The sequence below is a fragment of the Diabrotica virgifera genome, chromosome 6 (genome assembly GCF_917563875.1).
Source record: "Diabrotica virgifera virgifera chromosome 6, PGI_DIABVI_V3a".
NCBI lineage: Eukaryota > Metazoa > Arthropoda > Insecta > Coleoptera > Chrysomelidae > Diabrotica > Diabrotica virgifera.
Genome location: NC_065448.1, coordinates 23,917,069 through 23,936,789, shown reverse-complemented (window position 1 = coordinate 23,936,789; position 19,721 = coordinate 23,917,069). Strand labels below are relative to the sequence as shown.

General features: G+C 31.0%; 1 protein-coding gene across 2 annotated transcripts in view; it reads right to left on the bottom strand.

The window, feature by feature from the left end:
• The window catches only part of LOC114331260 (NACHT and WD repeat domain-containing protein 2), a 206,679-nt gene that overhangs the window by 175,859 nt on the left and 11,099 nt on the right, over positions 1 to 19,721 (bottom strand). For both annotated transcript variants that reach the window (XM_028280772.2, XM_028280781.2), the window contains exon 2: positions 265 to 412. In XM_028280772.2, the coding sequence (XP_028136573.2) occupies positions 265 to 332 (68 nt within the window). In that variant the 5' untranslated portion in view covers positions 333 to 412. The remainder of the gene's footprint in view (positions 1 to 264; positions 413 to 19,721) is intronic.

The window sequence follows — 19,721 nt, the reverse complement described above, 5'->3', positions numbered from 1 at the left end:
TAAAAATAAAATTCAACTGGCTACAGAATGTTATTTTCTTCGCACATAATAAACAACTGTTGCATCCGTGGATACATGATGATGCATATAATCGCAAATACGAGGAACAAACTCTAACGTTAGTACAAGAAAGTTGCTTGGGTTAAGACATTTTGTTACAAAAATGTGAAACTTATTCAAAACACAAAATTTGAAGCATGTTGCTTTGGTGGAGACACACCTTTAGAATATTAAAAGAGATAGAAAACATTAAATTTTACTTACTCTTCAGACCTCTGTGACATGTTGTCCTTGTCTTTGTGCGCCTGTCCGCTGCTGCAGGAATTCCCCATCTTGGTATTTTTCTTCTTATGTTTTGTACTTTTTTAATAATTACTTCAATTTATTTAACATTTCTCCCGAACTATTCCACCTAGAAAAAAAATAGAAGTTACTCAAAATGTACTTTTCAATGGTATTTTTTTTTATATTATATTTTCTAAAATATAGGCCTCGGAGACCTTGGGTAAAAATGTACCGTAATACTTGTATCTATAAATTAAATTAAATGCTTACAATTTGTTACAGCCTTGCAACATATTTTTTTATCAATAGTACAGAATACGTCCCTGTGCTATTGATAAAAATTTCTTTTATTATCCTTATTATCATGAAAAACAATTCGAACCACACACCTGAATTTTCTATCGTTCTATTCTCACTAAACTGAATTTGTCATATAATAATATTCAGTCTAATAGTCAATCATAAAAACATTTTTTGATTTTAAGTTTAAACACTAGAAAGCCATAAAATAGGTCGTAAAATCTCTATTTGGTTTGAAAATCCCAATAAAATACTGGTTCGTTGAGCTTTATAAAATCCATGTAATAAAACAATTTTTAAATATAAGATGAGACGTAAAACGTGTTCCTGATGAGACGTAAAACCTTGAAACACGTGTGAAAACAATGATGGATTTCTAATTAAAAAGAACTGATATCGTCTACTTTTATTTTAACAAAGATGGTGTTTTTCAAGGGTAACTGTAGATGTATAATCGGAATAAAAGGTCAATTCTAACATCGTCTTATAGCTTCCAGTAAACCTGGATTTTCAGTTTACCTAATTTACATAGAATACATGTTTTCTCCACTTTTTTCCTATTTCTTTTACTAGTCTCCTTCATTCCAATATATTCAGTGCTTTCTCTTACCATTCAGAGATATTACTTGGGTCTACTATTAATATTGCTTGGCTCCACTTGCAAACCATCATTTCCTTGTGGTGAGTAAACTCCTTAGTAGGATCATACTAGGCATCGTTTCGTTATCCATCACATAGACCTGTGCTAGCCATTTTAATGACTTGGCTTTTATGTACCTACTTATAATTGGGTCGTTATATGGTCTAATAATTCATTGTTTGTTTTCCTCCTTCATCCTTCCAGTAATCTCACTCCCCTACAGACAGATCTGAACTTTTTTTACACCTCTATATTGCTTTCTTCGGATGTTTCGATGATTTATGGATTTTAACGAAAAGAAGAGCTTCTGAATATTTTTTGTTAGTATGTAATAAAAAAACAGTAGGTAGATAATTGCGACGGATAATGAAACACTCTTCTTCTTCTTCTCATACTTGTTGTAGATCTGTCGATCTGTTAATTCCGACGTTGAAGTATTTCTTGAAAGATAGACTGCCAGCTATCTCTCCATCTTTTTGGCGGTCTCCCAAAAGCTTGCCTGCTGGTTTTCCTTCTAGAGCAATTCTTGGTAGTTTGTGCTCCTCTATTCTTTTTACATGATTGAACCATTCTCTTCGTCTTTGCCTGCCACATCTGCATCTGACTACCTTGCAGGCCACATTGTTCCCTGATGACGTTGTTTCGTATTCTATCTCTTCTTGTCTTCCCTGCTCTTGCTCTTAGTGTCTTCATTTAGGTTGTTCGTAGCATGATTTTGGTTTTATTGGTGTCTTCTCTTGATTCAATGCCATAGGTCATAACATAGATAATGAAACAATAGGTAGATAATTAGTTGCAGCAGACCATATCTTTTGCTGTTCTTCATGATATGACCGAGGTATTCGATGTTGGCTGTTTTTATTGTGATTAACAGCTCTTTTTTGCATTCTCAGAGAAATATCCAGATTAGTAACGTTGTTGGTATAAATAATCTTCAGGATTCGAGGATATAGCCACATTTCAAAAGTCTTAATTTTCTTGCAGGTGACGTCTGAGAGAGTTCACGACTAAACTTCGTACAACAGTATAGGAAAGATATACCTCCCTAGCAACCTGATTTTTATCATCGTTCAATCTTCGCTTGTCCACTGCTGGACATACAGCGTGTCTACTTGAGTTGGAAACATATGGGAAACTTTTTTATTATTAATTTTACGAAAAAAAGTTATTCTTTATAAAAAGTTCTGCATGCCCCAAAACCTAAGATTCAATCATCAGATATCAAATTTTCTGAATATTATATGAGGTATGTCAAAAAATATGAACTTCGTTCAAGAGTAAAGTACCTTTATTTCTCTCAATATCGAAAATGCTTATTCTGAAAAGTTGTTTGGAAATAAAAACTAAGCTCAAATATGCAATTACATGCTTCTAATTGGAAAAAAATATTTTCCAAATTTTTCTCAAATTTATTGATACTAACTTCGTTTTGATTCATTACACATACGATAACTCTTTTATTATTACTTTTACGAAAAAAAGGTATTCTTTATAAAAAGCTCTGTAGGTCATAAGGCCGAAGATGCAACCAACAGATATCACATTTTATTAATTTTATACGAGTTATGTCAAAAAATATGAATTTCACTCAAGAGTAAAGTACCTTTATTTTTCATAATATTGAAAACAGTTATTAAAAAAGTTGTTTAGAACTAAAAACTATGTGTCAATATGCAATTACATCCTTCTAATTGAAATACTGTGAAATATAAAAGTGCTATAATATTGAGCGAATTTCATATTTTTTGACACACCTCGTATAAACTTAATAAAAGTTGATATATCATGCTTGTGTTTTAGATTTTAGACCATGCAAAGCTTTTTACGAAGAATAACTTTTTTTCGTAAAATGAATAATAAACGAGTTATCATATTTGTAATAATTAAAAACAATGTTGGGTATCCTTAAATTTGAGAAAATTTTTTTTTTTCAATAAGAAGCATGTAATTGCATATTTGATCTTAGTTTTTAATTCCAAACAACTTTTTATCATAAGAATTTTCGATATTGAGAGAAATAAAGGTACTTTACCCTTGACCGAAATTCATATTTTTTGACATACCTCGTATAATATTCAGAAAATTTGATATCTGATGATTGAAATTTAGGTTTTGGGGCATGCAGAACTTTTTATAAAGAATAACTTTTTTTCGTAAAATTAATAATAAAAAAGTTTCCCATATGTTTCCAACTCAAGTAGACACGCTGTAGATCTCCCGCATAATTTTCCATCTCAGGTCTCCATACCTGATTTATATGAGTATTGATAAATCACGACATTTGAATAGCGATTTTTTGGAATGCAGATCTTGCTTTCTCTGTCCTACATTTGATTTTTATGTATCTAATGCATAGAAATTAAATGCATATGGTACTCTTTCATATTTTGCTTATTTAACCAACTGGCTTTCTGCCATCGGGCCTTTCCCAGAAGGTTGAATTTAGAAGTCGTTCATCATTCGATCGCTGTACATAACATGTGCTATGTACTCTATTTACTATGTTTTCGTCTTCACAGAGTACTTGAAGTTCTTAGTTGTGTCTTTCGTCTCAACTCTCTTGTTATCTCGTCTCTACAAGGCCCAAAGCTCGTCCGAACGATCTTCCGTTCTAAAGCTAATAATTAAATAAAACTTTTTGAAAAAAGTTTTCAATCCAATAGCACATAAAACAACATCCAAAAATGTCATTCTACATCCTAACAGACTGAAAACAATGGGAACCTTCTCTGGTAACACCTACGAAGCTTCTACAATTTGCAATCCATAACGGATGCTGAGAGTAAGGAAGATGAGGGAATTTTACAATTTATAATTTTACGTCCCATCTGCTCAGCGGGTTAAAATTCCAACGCGAATGGTTCCCTTCGTACTCCAATCAGAGTAAACATGTAAACATGGCCTATTTTACCACTAGGCCCATGAGGCACCTGCCTCGGGCCCGCATTTCATTGGGGCCCGGAAAGATCTCAAAAAACAAAAAAAAAATTTAATGCAATAACAAAATACATTTTCAAAATTCTTTCATTTTACGAACACAAAAAGGTAAATTAACAGGGGATTGGCCAAAACATTTAAATCTGGAATTCCAACAATATTTTATAAATAATCGTTCGAATCAATATACACACAACGGCAAAATTAAAGGAACACCTAAAAAATGGGACATGTTTGATGTCTAGATTTTCTTAAACCTGTTGTCCGATTTGAGTGTTTTTTTTTTTAGTATGTTATAGCAATAGCCTTTATTATTATTTAAGAATATTTCTATACGCTGTGAGCTCGTACGTAGAGGGGATATTTACAAATTCGCGAACGCCAGTAGTGACAAGTTTGTAAACGTTTACTGGAAATTTGATATAAATGTCAAAGTGATTAATTTAAAATTAAAATTAAAAACATTAATTATAAACAATATTAGTTGGTCAAAGCTGTGGTATATATTTTTACCTTAAATATACTTATGTTTTAAATACTGAATTTAAGTTTTTTTAATGTTCCGTAATATCTAATTATAAATAATCTATTATAATCTTAGCGCCATCTACACGATTATTGTCAAAGTACCCGAAGTAAGAAATTGATATTTTATCAATAGAACGTCAAAATGATTAGAAAAATCTTAAAAAAATCGATTACAATTTAATTACTTTTTTGCGTTGTAAATATTAAGCGACAACAGTTAAATCATAAATTTAAAAATTACCGGTAAAAGTTGAATTAGTAACCGCTAGGAGCGACACCAGCGAAGCTCAGAGCGTATACGCTGTGAGCTCGTACATAGAGGGGATATTTATAAATTCGCGAGCGCCAGTAGTGGCAAGTCTGTAAACGTTTACCGGAAATTTGACATAAATGTCAAAATGATTAATTTAAAATTAAAATTAAAAACATTAATTATAAAAAATATTAGTTGGTCAAAGCTGTGGTATATATTTTTACCTTAAATATACTTACGTTTTAAATACTGAATTTACGTTTTTTTAATGTTCCGTAATATGTAATTATAAATTAATCTATTAATCTTAGCGCCATCTACACGATAATTGTGAAAGTATCCGAAGTAAGAAATTAATATTTCATCAATAGAACGTCAAAATGATTAGCAAAATCTTAAAAAAATCTGTTATAATTTAATTACTTTTTAGCGTTGTAAATATTAAGCGATAACAATTAAATAATAAATTTAAAAATTACCGGTGAAAGTTGAATTAGTAATCCGCCAGGAGCGACACCAGCGAAGCTCAGAGCGTATAATAATATTGTTGCTAGACAGGTAAATGTCATTTTATACCAGGTGTAATAATCATACTGTGTTTTTTCCTTAAAGTTTGGAACACCCTATGGAATATTCTAGCATAAGTATATAAAATATTGAAATTAAAACTCAATTGTAGTCTTAGGCTTTCTTAACATTTTCTTTTCTGATTCATTTGCTTATGTTGGATAATACAAAAGTTAGGTACTTTAACAACTAGCCATGTTCTTCATCAATACAGGGTGTTTCTAAATAAGTGCGACAAACTTTAAGGGATAATTCTGCATGAAACATAATGACCGTTTGCTTTATAAACATATGTCCGCAAATGCTTCGTTTCCGAGATACGGGATGTTGAATTTTTTCTTATAAACTGATATAATATTGATATAATAAAAAATTGATATAACTATTTATACCCGTATGCACGCCAATGGTGAATATACCTACAATTACGCCAATAACGTCAAAAAATGCGCAATAACTAGGTACCTCTTAAAACCTACCAAATTTCAACTACATACCTATCTCAACCGGTTTTAGAGCAATAAATAAATCATAGACCAGGGCGCATCTGTAAAAATATTAGTACATTTGGACGTTGAGAGGTGACTCAAATTTTTTTGCAGAAATTGCTTGAAAATAAAACAAATAATAATATTTGAGTTATCCTTCCTCTCTAAAAGGTCCGGAACATTGTTTAAATAATCAAAATGTCAAAAAATTAAGGAAAAATTCGATTTTTTTCTTCGTTTTTTGATTATAACTTTAAAAGTATTCATTTCCGAGAAAAGTTCTACTGACATAAAAGTTTCGTAATTAAAGTTCCTACAATATGGAATTAGTTAAAAATTTAAAAAATAGTCACCTTGTTTGCAAAATAGCAATAATTGCGAAAAAAACCATACAAAAGCAAGTATTCGCATTTTACGTTTTTCAACCATTTATGCTACACTTAGGACCTTTATATTTCACCCAGAAAAACTTTATGATACCGTTAAATATTACTGTAAATTTCATTAAGATCGGTTCAACAGATTTTGCAATCCAGCTTTCGTAAAAAAAATTCATTTTTTGAAAATGTTACAGGACTGAAAGTAAAGCAGATAGCAAGTTGAATTTTTTTTGCTTATAGAAGTCTACTGTACCTTTCATTTGCAATTTTCCAAAATTAAAATCGACTAACACCACGGCGTCAGGAATTTTTTTAAATAAACATTAATTATTGGTGCTACGCGCAGGACAGCGGATAGCTTCCTCTGATTGGGCATTCCAATGACCTTTGATAATGATTGATACATTTTAATTTTTATTAAATTTCGATATAAATAAATAAAATTGTTTATTGCAAAATAAAAACACATACTCTATACTTGGAAATAACACTTTTATTAGCAAAAACTTTCTTTGTTCATATATTTTAACTTAAAAAATAAAAGTATATTATTTTTAAACATATGCAATTGTTTAAACAATATTTCACAAACAATAATAAAATTAGTTTGATTTTTGTGGAATTAAAATATTAAAATACAACAAAATATAGAGTAAGAAAATAATATATTAGATAAAGATTGGAAGAAATTTTGGTGGAAATCAACTTGTGTGAATCGAACACCGCTGTCCTGCGCGTAGCACCAAAAATTATTGTTTATTTAAAAAATTTCCTGACGCCGTGGTAATTAATCGATTTAAATTTTGCAAATTAAAAATGAAAGGTACAGTACACTTCTATAAGCAAAAAAAATTTCAACTTTCTATCTGCTTTATTTTTAGTCCTGTAACATTTTGAAAAAATGAATTTTTTTTGCGGAAGCTGGATTGCAAAATTTATTTTGCAAAATCTGTTAAACCGATCTTAATGAAATTTAGAGTATTGTTTTACTGTATCATAAAGTTTTTCTGGGTGAAACATGAAGTTCCTTAGTGTAGCATAAATGGTTTAAAAGCGTAAAATTCGAATACTTGTTTTTGTATGGTTTTTTCGCAATTATTGCTATTTAGCAACTAGGGTGACTATTTTTTAAATTTTCATCCAATTCCATATTGTAGAAAATTTAATTACGCAACTTTTATGTCAGTACATCTTTTCTCGGAAATGAATACTTTTAAAGTTATAATCAAAAATCGAAGAAAAAAATCGAATTTTTCCTTAATTTTTTGACATTTTGATTATTTAAACAATGTTCCGGACCTTTTTGAGAGGGAGGATAACTCAAATATTATTATTTGATTTATTTTCAAGCAATTTCTGCAAAAACATTTGAGTCACCTCTCAACGTCCATCTCAAAACAGATGCGCCCTGGACTATCATCAGTTTATAAGAAAGAATTCAACATTCCGTATCTCGGAAACGAAGCATTTGCGGATATAATATGTTTATAAAGGAAATGGTCATTATTTTTTCATGCAGAATTACTCCTTAAAGTTTGTCGCACTTGTTTAGAAACACCCTGTATTGATGAAGAACATGGCTAGTTGTTAACGTACCTAACGTTTTTATTATCCAACATAAGTAAATGAACCGAACAATAAAATGTTGAGAAAGCCTAAGACTACAATTATTGAGTTTTAATTTCAATATTTTATATACATATGCTAGAATATTCCACAGGGTGTTCCGAACTTTAAGGAAAAAACACAGTATGATTGTTACACCCAGTATAAAATGACATTTATTTACTTGTCTAGTCGCAATATTATTACACCGATATTCTTAAATAATAGGGCTATACAATATTAAGACGATCACTCAAATCGGACAACCGGTTTAGGAAGTTCGAGACATCAAACATGTCCCATTTTTTAGGTGTTCCTTTAATTTTGCCGGTGTGTGTATGTATTGATTAAATTAGTGGATGTTTTACACAACTGGATAATAATAAAACCAGTCATTTGCAAAGTGCGATTTTTTATAAAATGAAAGCTAATGCGGAAAAAATTCTTCGTGAGTAGTTAGTGTACAGTTCTAAATATAGCCATGTTTATTGTTACGTTTGTAAACTGATTTCCACGAAAATTATTGTTCTACTAACTTTTGATGGGTATCATGACTGGAAAAATATCAATTAGTCCAGGGCGGATCTGTTTTGAGATGGACGCTGAGAGGTGACTCAAATTTTTTTGCAGAAATTGCTTGAAAATAAATAAAATAATAATATTTGAGTTATCCTCCCTCTCAAAAAGGTCCGGAACATTGTTTAAATAATCAAAATGTCAAAAATTGAAGGAAAAATTCGATTTTTTTCTTCGTTTTTTGATTATAACTTTAAAAGTATTCATTTCCGAGAAAAGTTGTACTGACATAAAAGTTGCGTATTTAAATTTCCTACAATATAAAATTGGTTAAAAATTAAAAAAATAGTCACCCTAGTTGCAAAATAGCAATAATTGCGAAAAAAACATACAAAAACAAGTATTCGCATTTTACGTTTTTCAACCATTTATGATACACTTAGGACCTTCATATTTCACCCAGAAAAACTTAATAATACAGTAAAAGAATACTGTAAATTTCTTTAAGATCGGTTTAACAGATTTTGCAAAATAAATTTTGCAATCCAGCTTTCGCAAAAAAAATTAATTTTTTCAAAATGTTACAGGACTGAAAATAAAGCAGATAGCAAGTTAACAATTTTTTTTTTGCTTATAGAAGTGTACTGTACCTTTCATTTGCAATTTTCAAAATTAAAATCGATTAATTACCACGGCGTCAGAAAATTTTTGAAATAAACAATAATTTTTGGTGCTACGCGCAGGACAGCGGTGTTCGATTCACACAAGTTGATTTCCACCAAAATGTCTTCCAATCTTTATCTAATATATTATTTTCTTACTCTATATTTTGTTGTATTTTAATATTTTAATTCCACAAAAATCAAACTAATTTTATTATTGTTTGTGAAATATTGTTTAAACAATTGCATATGTTTAAAAATAATAAACTTTTATTATTTAAGTTAAAATATATGAACAAAGAAAGTTTTTGCTAATAAAATTGTTATATCAAAGGATAGAGTATGTGTTTTTATTTTGCAATAAACAAATTTATTTATTTATATCGAAATGTAATAAAAATTAAAATGTATCAATAATTATCAAAGGTCATTGGAATGCCCAATCAGAGCAAACTATCCGCTGTCCTGCGCGTAGCACCAATAATTAATGTTTATTTAAAAAAATTCCTGACGCCGTGGTGTTAATCGATTTTAATTTTGTAAAATTGCGAATGAAAGGTACAGTACACTTCTATACGCAAAAAAATTTTCAACTTGCTATCTGCTTTATTTTCAGCACTGTAACATTTTGAAAAAATGAATTTTTTTTACGAAAGCTGGATTGCAAAATTTATTTTGCAAAATCTATTAAACCGATCTTAATGAAATTTACAGTATTGTTTTATTGTATCATAAAGTTTTTCAGGGTGAAATATGAAGGTCCTGAGTGTAGCATAAATGGTTGAAAAACGTAAAATACGAATACTTGTTTTTGTATGTTTTTTTCACAATAATTGCTATTTTGCAAGAAGGGTGACTATTTTTTAAATTTTTAACCAATTCTATATTGTAGGAAATTTAATTACGCAACTTTTATGTTAGTACAACTTTTCTCGGAAATGAATACTTTTAAATTTATAATTAAAAAACCAAGAAAAAAATCAAATTTTTCCTTAATTTTTTGACATTTTGATTATTTAAACAATGTTCCGGACCTTTTTGAGAGGGAGGATAACTCAAATATTATTATTTGATATATTTTCAAGCAATTTCTGCAAAAAAATTTGAGTCACCTCTCAACGTCCAAATGTACTAATATTTTTACAGATGCGCCCTGGTCTAAATAGGACAGTTATTCAACCTGATCGATCTCCTGAACATATTGCATCAATTGGTACGTTAGTCAAGAGAAGTAGTACGGCAGTACAAATTATAACATTAATGGTAAAAAGTTATTTAGAAGAAAAGGATTTTTTAGAGAAACCTTCTTCAAAGAATACTAGCAAGTAGCATGCAGAATGATGCATGCTGCCAACGTATGCTTCAGATGGTAAGGTTTATTTGACCTTACCATGATCAAATCTCTGTAATCTGTTATGTATATTTTTTGTGTGAGAGTCCTTTGTGCCCGTATTTGCTGTTTTCGATGTTCCAACCACAACCGACAACACCATTAGACAATTTTTTTTTCCAAAAGTGAGACAAAGTATATTGACCATAACTCTGAAGATTGCTTTATATGCCGAAAGCGCTCGGCTAGGATTTATATATTTTACATACTTCAAAAGTACGCTTCTCCCTGTCTTTCAGTAGTCAAAAGTGTGTATAAAAACTATTTCATTCTTTACATTTAACTATATTCCTATTAAATAATTAATTAATTTAAAAAGATTACTTATTGTTAAATCATATTTCGGGGCCCGAAAATTGGGTAGCGTCTCGGGCCTAGTTTGAAGTAAAATAGGCTCTGCATGTAAATCAAAAATGAATAACCATTTTCAATTTCGTTGCACCACAAAACTACAGCCGCATCATTATTCCAGTTCAATCAGAGAGTGCAGTAAACACCTCTACCGGTTTCGAAACTTATTAGTCTCTCATCAGGAGGCACATATGCTGCTCTCTCTGACCCAACTAGGACAAACCCCGGCGTGCAGTCACGGATTGCAACGAACGAAATGGCAGGGATGCTCTAGCGGCAACGGCTAGCAAAAAACTAAGTTTTCAATCTAATAGCACATAAAACAACATCCAAAAATGTTATTCTAGATCCTACCAGACTGAAAACAATGGGAACCTTAGTCTCAGTGTCCGTTATGGCTTGCAAATTGTATAAGCCTTGGAGGTGTTACCAGGGAAGGTTCCCATTGTTTTCAGTCTGATAGGATGTAGAATAACATTTTTGGATGTTGTTTTATGTGCTATTAGATTGAAAACTTAGTTTTTTTGCTAGCAGTTGCCGCTAGGGAGACTAATAAGTTTCGAAACCGGTAGAGGTGCTTGCTGCACTCTCTGATTGAACTGGAATAATGATGTGGCTGTAGTTTCGTGTTGCAACGAAATTGAAACTGGTTATTCATTTTTGATAATAATTTTTTATTTGATGCTGGTTCAGACTCCAATTCTCTCAGCCATGTATTATTATGGGGCGAATTACAGTTTTATATGGTTTTTGAAGTCTTTGACGACAATTTTGATTTAAGTAGCGTCACTTTTGCCCAATACGCACTATTTATAAGGTTTAATGCTTCAGTTGTCAATAGGTTTACATTAAAAATAAAATAAAATTGCATACAGTAGAACCTCGATTATCCGTCGGGTCACCGGACCAAGGGTATGACGGATAATCGAAAAGACGGTTAACAGAACATTAAAAAAAAAATAAAAATTCATAGTACAACTCTCAAATTTCATTTGTATGATTTGTTTGACAACATAAGAGGGATTAGTATTCGTACAATCAAATCAATTTAAAATATTCTGAAATCTGTGTTTGTTTCACTGTTGCTTCACATTTTGCGACGGCTAAATTTCTTAATCGGCATAAGATCATGCAATCTACTTTATTGGCTTCTTCTTGTTGAGAATACCACTCGATAAATTATTGCATATGCGATGCAGCTTCTCTAGATTATTTACGCAAATATTTGTTAGTTACAATAGGTTCATCAATATAGCTTCTGTCAAATTCCAAGCTGTGTCAGCTTCTGAATCTGTTTGGTCCGCCTTTGTTGTCATTTCAATGATTTCTTTATCTGTCAGCAATGGATAGCCGTTTGTGTCCTCATCACAAATCAAATTACCTTTTTTTTTATTTTTTTTGCATTAAAATTATTGGTAATGTAGTCAATACAACTTTTGTATGTACCCTGACGGTTAACAGAGGTGACGGTTAATGGAGAGACGGTTAATCGAGGTTCCACTGTATTTTGCTGACTATGCGGGAGATATTACATTTAGTAAATAAAATTAGATGGAGAAAACTGTGAAAGGTACATAATATACAGGGTGTAACAAAAATACAGGTCATAACTTAAATCACGTATTCTGGGATCAAAAATAGTTCGAATGAACCTAACTTACCTTAGTACAAATATGCACATAAAAAAAGTTATAGCCCTTTGAAGTTACAAAATGAAAATCGATTTTTTCGAATATATCGAAAACTATTAGAGATTTTTTATTGAAAATGGATATGCGGCATTCTTATGGTAGGAGCATCTTAAAGAAAAATTATAGTGAAATTTGTGCTCCCCATAAAAATTTTATGGGGGTTTTGTTCCCTTAATCCCCCCCAAACTTTTCTGTACGTTCCAATTAAATTATTATTGTGGTACCATTAGTTAAATTCAATATTTGTAAAACTTTTTTGGCTCCCAGTATTTTTTCGATAAGGCAGTTTTTATCGAGTTGCGGCTTCTTTTTTAATATGTTTACATATAAATTGTATGGGGCTTTTGTTCCTTTAAACCTCCCAAATGTTTGTGTACGCTCCAATTAAACTATTACTGCGATACCATTAGTTAAACAAAATGTTTTTAAAACTTTTTTGCCTCTTTGTATTTTTTTGAGAAGGCAACTTTTATCGAGATATGGCTTCTTTTTTAATACGGTTCAAAATATACCTAAAAATGTAAATCATACATAAATTTTCATATTATTACCAAGTCTCCATAATCGTACTTAACCATATACAAATATGTGGTGGATTTGACAAATATTCAAAATATCTCGATAAAAACTGACTTTTAGAAAAAGTACTAAGAGCCAAAAAAGTTTTAAAAATATTGTGTTTAAGTAATGGTACTACAATAATAATTTAATTGGAACGTAAACAAAAGTTTGGGGGGGTTTAAAGGAACTAAACCCCCATAAAATTTTTATAGGGTGTCCAAATTTCACTATAATTTTTTCTTAAGATGCTACTGTCATAAGAATGCCATATGTCCATTTTCAATAAAAAATCTTTAATAGTTTTCGATACATTGGAAAAAATCGATTTTCATTTTGTAACTTCAAAGGGTTGTAACTTTTTTTATATGCACATTTGTACTAAGGTAATTTAGGTTCAATCAAATTATTTTTAGTCCCAGAATATGTGATTAAATTTATGACCTGTATTTTCGTTACACCCTGTATACAGCAAGGTAAAACAAATACCAATAAATCACTGAATAAAAATTGAAACATAAGGAACTACAGCAAGTATTTGCATTATTACAGCCCATTTTGAACATGTTGACATTAACATATTTGATAAATGATATCTCAGAGTACATGGTTTGGAAAATTGAAATTAATGCTAATGTATTCAACTATTTGCTTTACATTTATAAACATGGCATGTATATTTCAAGAAGCTAAGGAGATAATACAATTTATGACAGTGTTAGGTCTCAAAAAAAAACGCAATAGTATCTGCATTCATTTGTTGAAAGTACAGAAAGACCAAAGGTTTATAATTTTTTTATTCCTTTGTAATATTTTTTAAACTTAAGAAAAGTTAACTTTTACTTAGGTTAAGGTTTTATTCTTCCTTCTTCTCCAGATTCACCAATTTCTTCAGTAATTACCATAGATTAGTTGATTATCCTGAAAAAGGAATTTATTAAAAAAAAACATTTAGAATTCCCTCATTCAATGTCATGATAAGAGAAAGAACTGGTAAAGCGCGTTACGTATTTTATACAAGGTGATTCAGTGAAACAGTACGATTTGACAACGCTGCTGACGATAAAATAGAGGAACCGCGGGATTGCGACGTAAACGTTGTGAATCTAGATAGTGGGAAGTTTAGTTATCATGGAGGCGTGGTCTTGTGAACAACGCGCATTTGCTGTGAAAGCTTATTACAAAAATGGTGAAAGTTTTGTGCGTGTACAACGAGCATTTCGTTTACACTTACACTACCATTTGCCGCCCAGCGCTGTAGTACCATCTAACATGTAGGTAGTTGTTCAATATCACAGAAAAGAGTGACAGTGTCAGAACTGCTCGCGTACCACAGAATATTGAAGCGGTGCCAAATTCATTACATGCGAATCGTCGCAGGGATCTTCGAGCACTCGCGTGTAATTAATTTGGCACCTCTTCAATATTCTGTGGTGTGCGAGCAGTTCTGACACTGACAGCTCTTTTTTGTGATGTTGAACCACTACTTTCAAAGTTCCTAACTCAAGTCTTGTAACTTGGTCTTGTGAACGGGGCGGCAAATAAGGGTCGACAAGACAAGAATTCTTGTCTTGACAACAACTTCTTGTCTTGTCTTGAGAAAAATCAAGAAATTTAAAGAAATCTTTTCTTGACGTTTTCTTGGCATCTTTTATCTTGTCTTGACTCAAGAAATTTCAAGATCTAGAAATTTCTTAATTATTCGGTCCGGTGATTCCTTGGTGACCTTTTTATTGCGTTTCGGACTAACATGGCCTCCACTGCCACTGGGGGGAGTCCCCGATCTGCATTTGTTTTCTGACGAACCCAAAAATAATGTGTAGTTTCAGTAGTAACTTAGCTCTTAGCTGTCCAGGATTTCATAAAAATTTCATAAAAATATTAGTGATACTTAGATTTCAACTCTCCTGTTAGTAAAATTAAATACCTTGTCAAAAAGAATCAAAAACTCATTGCAAATGCAACTTAAACTTAACAGTGCTTGCGAGGCCGTAAATTGTAAGATGACTATGCCAAAATTAGATGTGCCTACAAGATAACCTTCAACTTTCGAGATGCTAACATGGGTTTAAGTGTAAAAAATGCTTTAACTATATTTTGCGACAACAACGAAAATCTAACCCGTGTTGAGCTGGCCCCCCCCACTTGCAAAAATTAAAAAACCAATAGCCCTGATTTATGAGCTATTTATGAGCTCTCATATTCCGCAAACTAAAAATTTTGAGCTCGTTCCACTGAGCAGGAATTTAATACCCTAGTGCAGGAATTTAATACCCTATAACTTAAAAATAGGAATATTGAATCGGTTTTTGCGGCAGAATTACGAGCTATTTATGAGCTCTTGAAATTATATAGCTTCGATTTTTGAGCTCATCCCCTTCACCCCCAAACAACCCTTTAATTGATTTAACTTAAGAGAAAGATGCTGAGAAAACTTAAAATATATCGTATTGCGGATATAATTCCTATAGCTTATATACTCTAAGAATAAACTATTAAATCAAGGGCATTTCGATTATTGAGCTACAACCCCTTCGCAAGAAAACCACCCTATCTTCCCGGCTTAAGAGAAAGTTGTACTTAAAATGCGTTAAACTAATTATTTGGCGACTACATATCATTTAATAATTTATAAGCTTCCAAATTACGGGCATTTAGATCAGTAAATTGCAATTTATTTTGTATAGTGCAGTCATTGAAGGTAAAAATCAACGATTACCTTCAAGTTCGGTGAACCTTCATCGATTTTCACGAAAATTGGTCAGTGGTTAGAGGATACGTCAAGAAACAAAGGTGACATGGTACCACCTTGCGCCTTTACCCTGAGGGTGGATACCGCCCCTTCTCGGGGGTGAAAATTATTTTATAAAAAATAAATGCACAAATCAATAAAAGAACAAATTAAAAGCAAAATTTATTATATAAAGTTAATAAAATAAGTCAATACTTTTTAAGTTATTAAAGATCAAAGATTTTAATTATTTGTGAAAAAAATGCATGTTTTGAAGAGGTTTTTTGTAAATCACTGAAAAACTGTAAGTTTTTACAAAAAAGTTAATAGTAGTTTAATTCGTATAGCTTATATTCTAAGAATAAACTCTTAAATCACGCACCTTTCGATTATATAGCTACAACCCCTTCGCAAGAAAACGACCCCATTTTCCCGGCTTAAGAGAGAGTTGTTCTTAAAATAATTTAAATTGATTATTTGGCGACTACATATCGTTTAATAATTTATTAGCTTGCAAAATATACGCATCTCAATTATTGAATTGCCATTTTCTTTCTATAGTGCAGTCACTGAAGGTAAAAATCAACTATTACCTTCGATTTCGGTAAATCTCCATTTATTTTCACGAATTGACAATAACAACTTGGGGTTTTAGCCTGGGGTATATGTCACCCCTTCTCGGGAGTGAAAATTACTTTATTAAAAATAACCCCACAAATCGAGAGAGGGACAAATTGTAAGCAAAATTTGTTATATAATGTGATTAAAATAAATCAATACTTTTTGAGTTATTAAAGATCAAATATTTTAATTTTTGGAAAGAAAATGCATGCTTTAGAGCGATTTTTCATAAATGACTCAAAAACTTTAAGTTTTTACAAAAAAGTTTTCATCACTAAAATTGAAGCTAATAAAAAATATAATAAATTGCTTACTTGAAAAACCTTTAATGTTAATTTAAAGTAAGTTATTGGTAATTAAATGTATATTTTTTTCCGCGACTGTTCAAATCTAAGGGTTCAAGCTTAAATAACGGGGAAAAGATGCATTTTATAACACTTAGGTACTAAATACTTGTCAAAGTACTTAGAAATACCCATAAAAAATAAGATCCAGAAAAAGTTGATAGTATCAAAATCCGCTCACCAATTTTCGTGAAAATGAATGGAGATTTACCGAAATAGAAGGTCATAGTTGATTTTTACCTTCAGTGACTGCACTATAGAAAGAAAATGGCAATTCAATAATTGAGATGCGTATATTTTGGGAGCTCATAAATTATTAAACAATATATAGTCGACAAATAATTAATTTAAATTATTTTAAGTACAACCCTCTCTTAAGCCGGGAATATGGGATGGTTTTCTTGCGAAGGGGTTGTAGTTCAATAATCGAAAGGCGCGTGATTTTAGAGTTTATTCTTAGAATATAAGCTATACGAATTAAACTACTATTAACTTTTTTGTAAAAACTTACAGTTTTTCAGTGATTTACAAAAAACCTCTTCAAAACATGCATTTTTTTCACAAATAATTAAAATCTTTGATTTTTAATAACTTAAAAAGTATTGACTTATTTTATTAACTTTATATAATAAATTTTGCTTTTAATTTGTTCTTTTATTGATTTGTGCAGTTATTTTTTATAAAATAATTTTCACCCCCGAGAAGGGGCGGTATCCACCCTCAGGATAAAGGCGCAAGGTGGTACCATGTCACCTTTGTTTCTTGACGTATCCTCTAACCACTGACCAATTTTCGTGAAAATCGATGAAGGTTCACCGAAATTGAAGGTAATCGTTGATTTTTACCTTTAGTGACTGCACTATACAAAATAAATTGCAATTTACTGATCTAAATGCGCGTAATTTGGAAGCTTATAAATTATTAAATGATATGTAGTCGCCAAACAATTAGTTTAACGCATTTTAAGTACAACTTTCTCTTAAGCTGGGAAGATAGGGTGGTTTTCTTGCGAAGGGGTTGCAGCTCAATAATCGAAATGCCCTTGATTTAATAGTTTATTCTTAGAGTATATAAGCTATAGGAATTATATCCGCAATACGATATATTTTAAGTTTTCTCAGCATCTTTCTCTTAAGTTAAATCAATTAAAGGGTTGTTTGGGGGTGAAGGGGATGAGCTCAAAAATCGAAACTATATAATTTCAAGAGCTCATAAATAGCTCGTAATTCTGCCGCAAAAACCGATTCAATATTCCTATTTTTAAGTAGTGGGGGGGGCTGACTCAGCCCCCCCCCCCCACTAGGGTATTAAATTCCTGCTCAGTGGAACGAGCTCAAAATTTTTAGTTTGCGGAATATGAGAGCTCATAAATAGCTCATAAATCAGGGCTATTTGTTTTTTAATTTTTGCAAGTGGGGGGGGGCCAGCTCAACACGGGTGAAAATCTAAATAATTGCAAAATATTAGATAATAGGCCAGGAGCCGAAGCTTTTCACCTCGCAATTTTTACAGAATGGATCGATTTGCTTGAAAATTTGACAATAAGTAGTGGATAGTCCAAAGATCAAAATCTATATAATTCCGAAAGACGCTTTTACCATGGGGGTGGTTGCCACCCCATTTTGGGGGTGGAAATTTTTTATTATATTTTAACAGCAAAAGTTGATAAAATCAATCATTCTAAGCAAAAAATGTTCCATACATTTTTTTGATAAAATTAATAGTTTTCGATTTATTCGCTATCGAAAGTGTTAATTTTGTATAGAAAAAATCAATGTTTTTCGATATACTTACTCATTTATGATTCACTCAATTTTTGCTGTCGAAAAAATTTGTTCAAACCAAGTTCTTGGGAATTAAATAACCTACAATTTTATATTGAAACATTTTTTCCTATCTCTGATGCTAACCTTTCTATTCTGAAGAAAATGACATTTTTTACCAAACTACAAAAATTCGTTATTCGCTTTTAACTCCAGTTTTTTTAAAACTGATCATGCTAAGCCAGTCAAACTTCTAGAATATATTAATAATGCATAAATAAATAAGAATAAATAAGGCCAACGACTAAAAACATCGCTAACTTACATTATTATGCTTAAAATTTAATTTCTCCTTTGTGTTTCAAAAAAATATATTGATTTTTTAACCCTAACTTTTTTATTTTTTATCTTAGAAGGTTCGGTAAAAATAATTTGATAGGTTTTTACAAGATCTATAAGACTATTGATATTAAATCTTTTCAAAATCCTCAGTCGCAAAAAGAGGTGGTTTTGAAAGGGTTGGTAAAGGTGGATTTTGCATGTAATTATAAGTTTTAATTGTTAATAGTTCACTCAATTTTTACCGTAGAAAAAATTTTTCCAAACCATGTTCTTGGGAATTAAATAAGCTACAATTTCGTGTTTAAACATTTTTTCGTGTCTCTGATGCTAATCTTGCTATTCTGAAGAAAAAGCCATTTTTTACAAACTACAAAAATTCGTCATTCACTTTTAACTCCAGTTTTTTAAAAACTAATCATTCTAAGACAGTCAAACTTCTAGAACCTATTAATAATACATAAATGAAAAAGGCCAAATAAGGTCACTGAATAATTTTAATTAGGATGGTGATTAAGGGGTTGCTTGCGATCACTTTTTCACTGAAAAAAATAGGAACTGACATTCTTTTCATTATAAGTCACTTAATTTTTAAGCCAGAGACTTTTTTTTATTTTTGGAGATAGATATTTTTAAGTACTTTAAATTAGTTTGAACAAGTTGTTCTCGAAAAATGCATAGTTTTCCCGACTTTTGACTTTGAATCTACAATATTTAGCATTTGACAAAGAAGAGCCATCATATAATAAAGTATAGCTCGATTACTATTGGT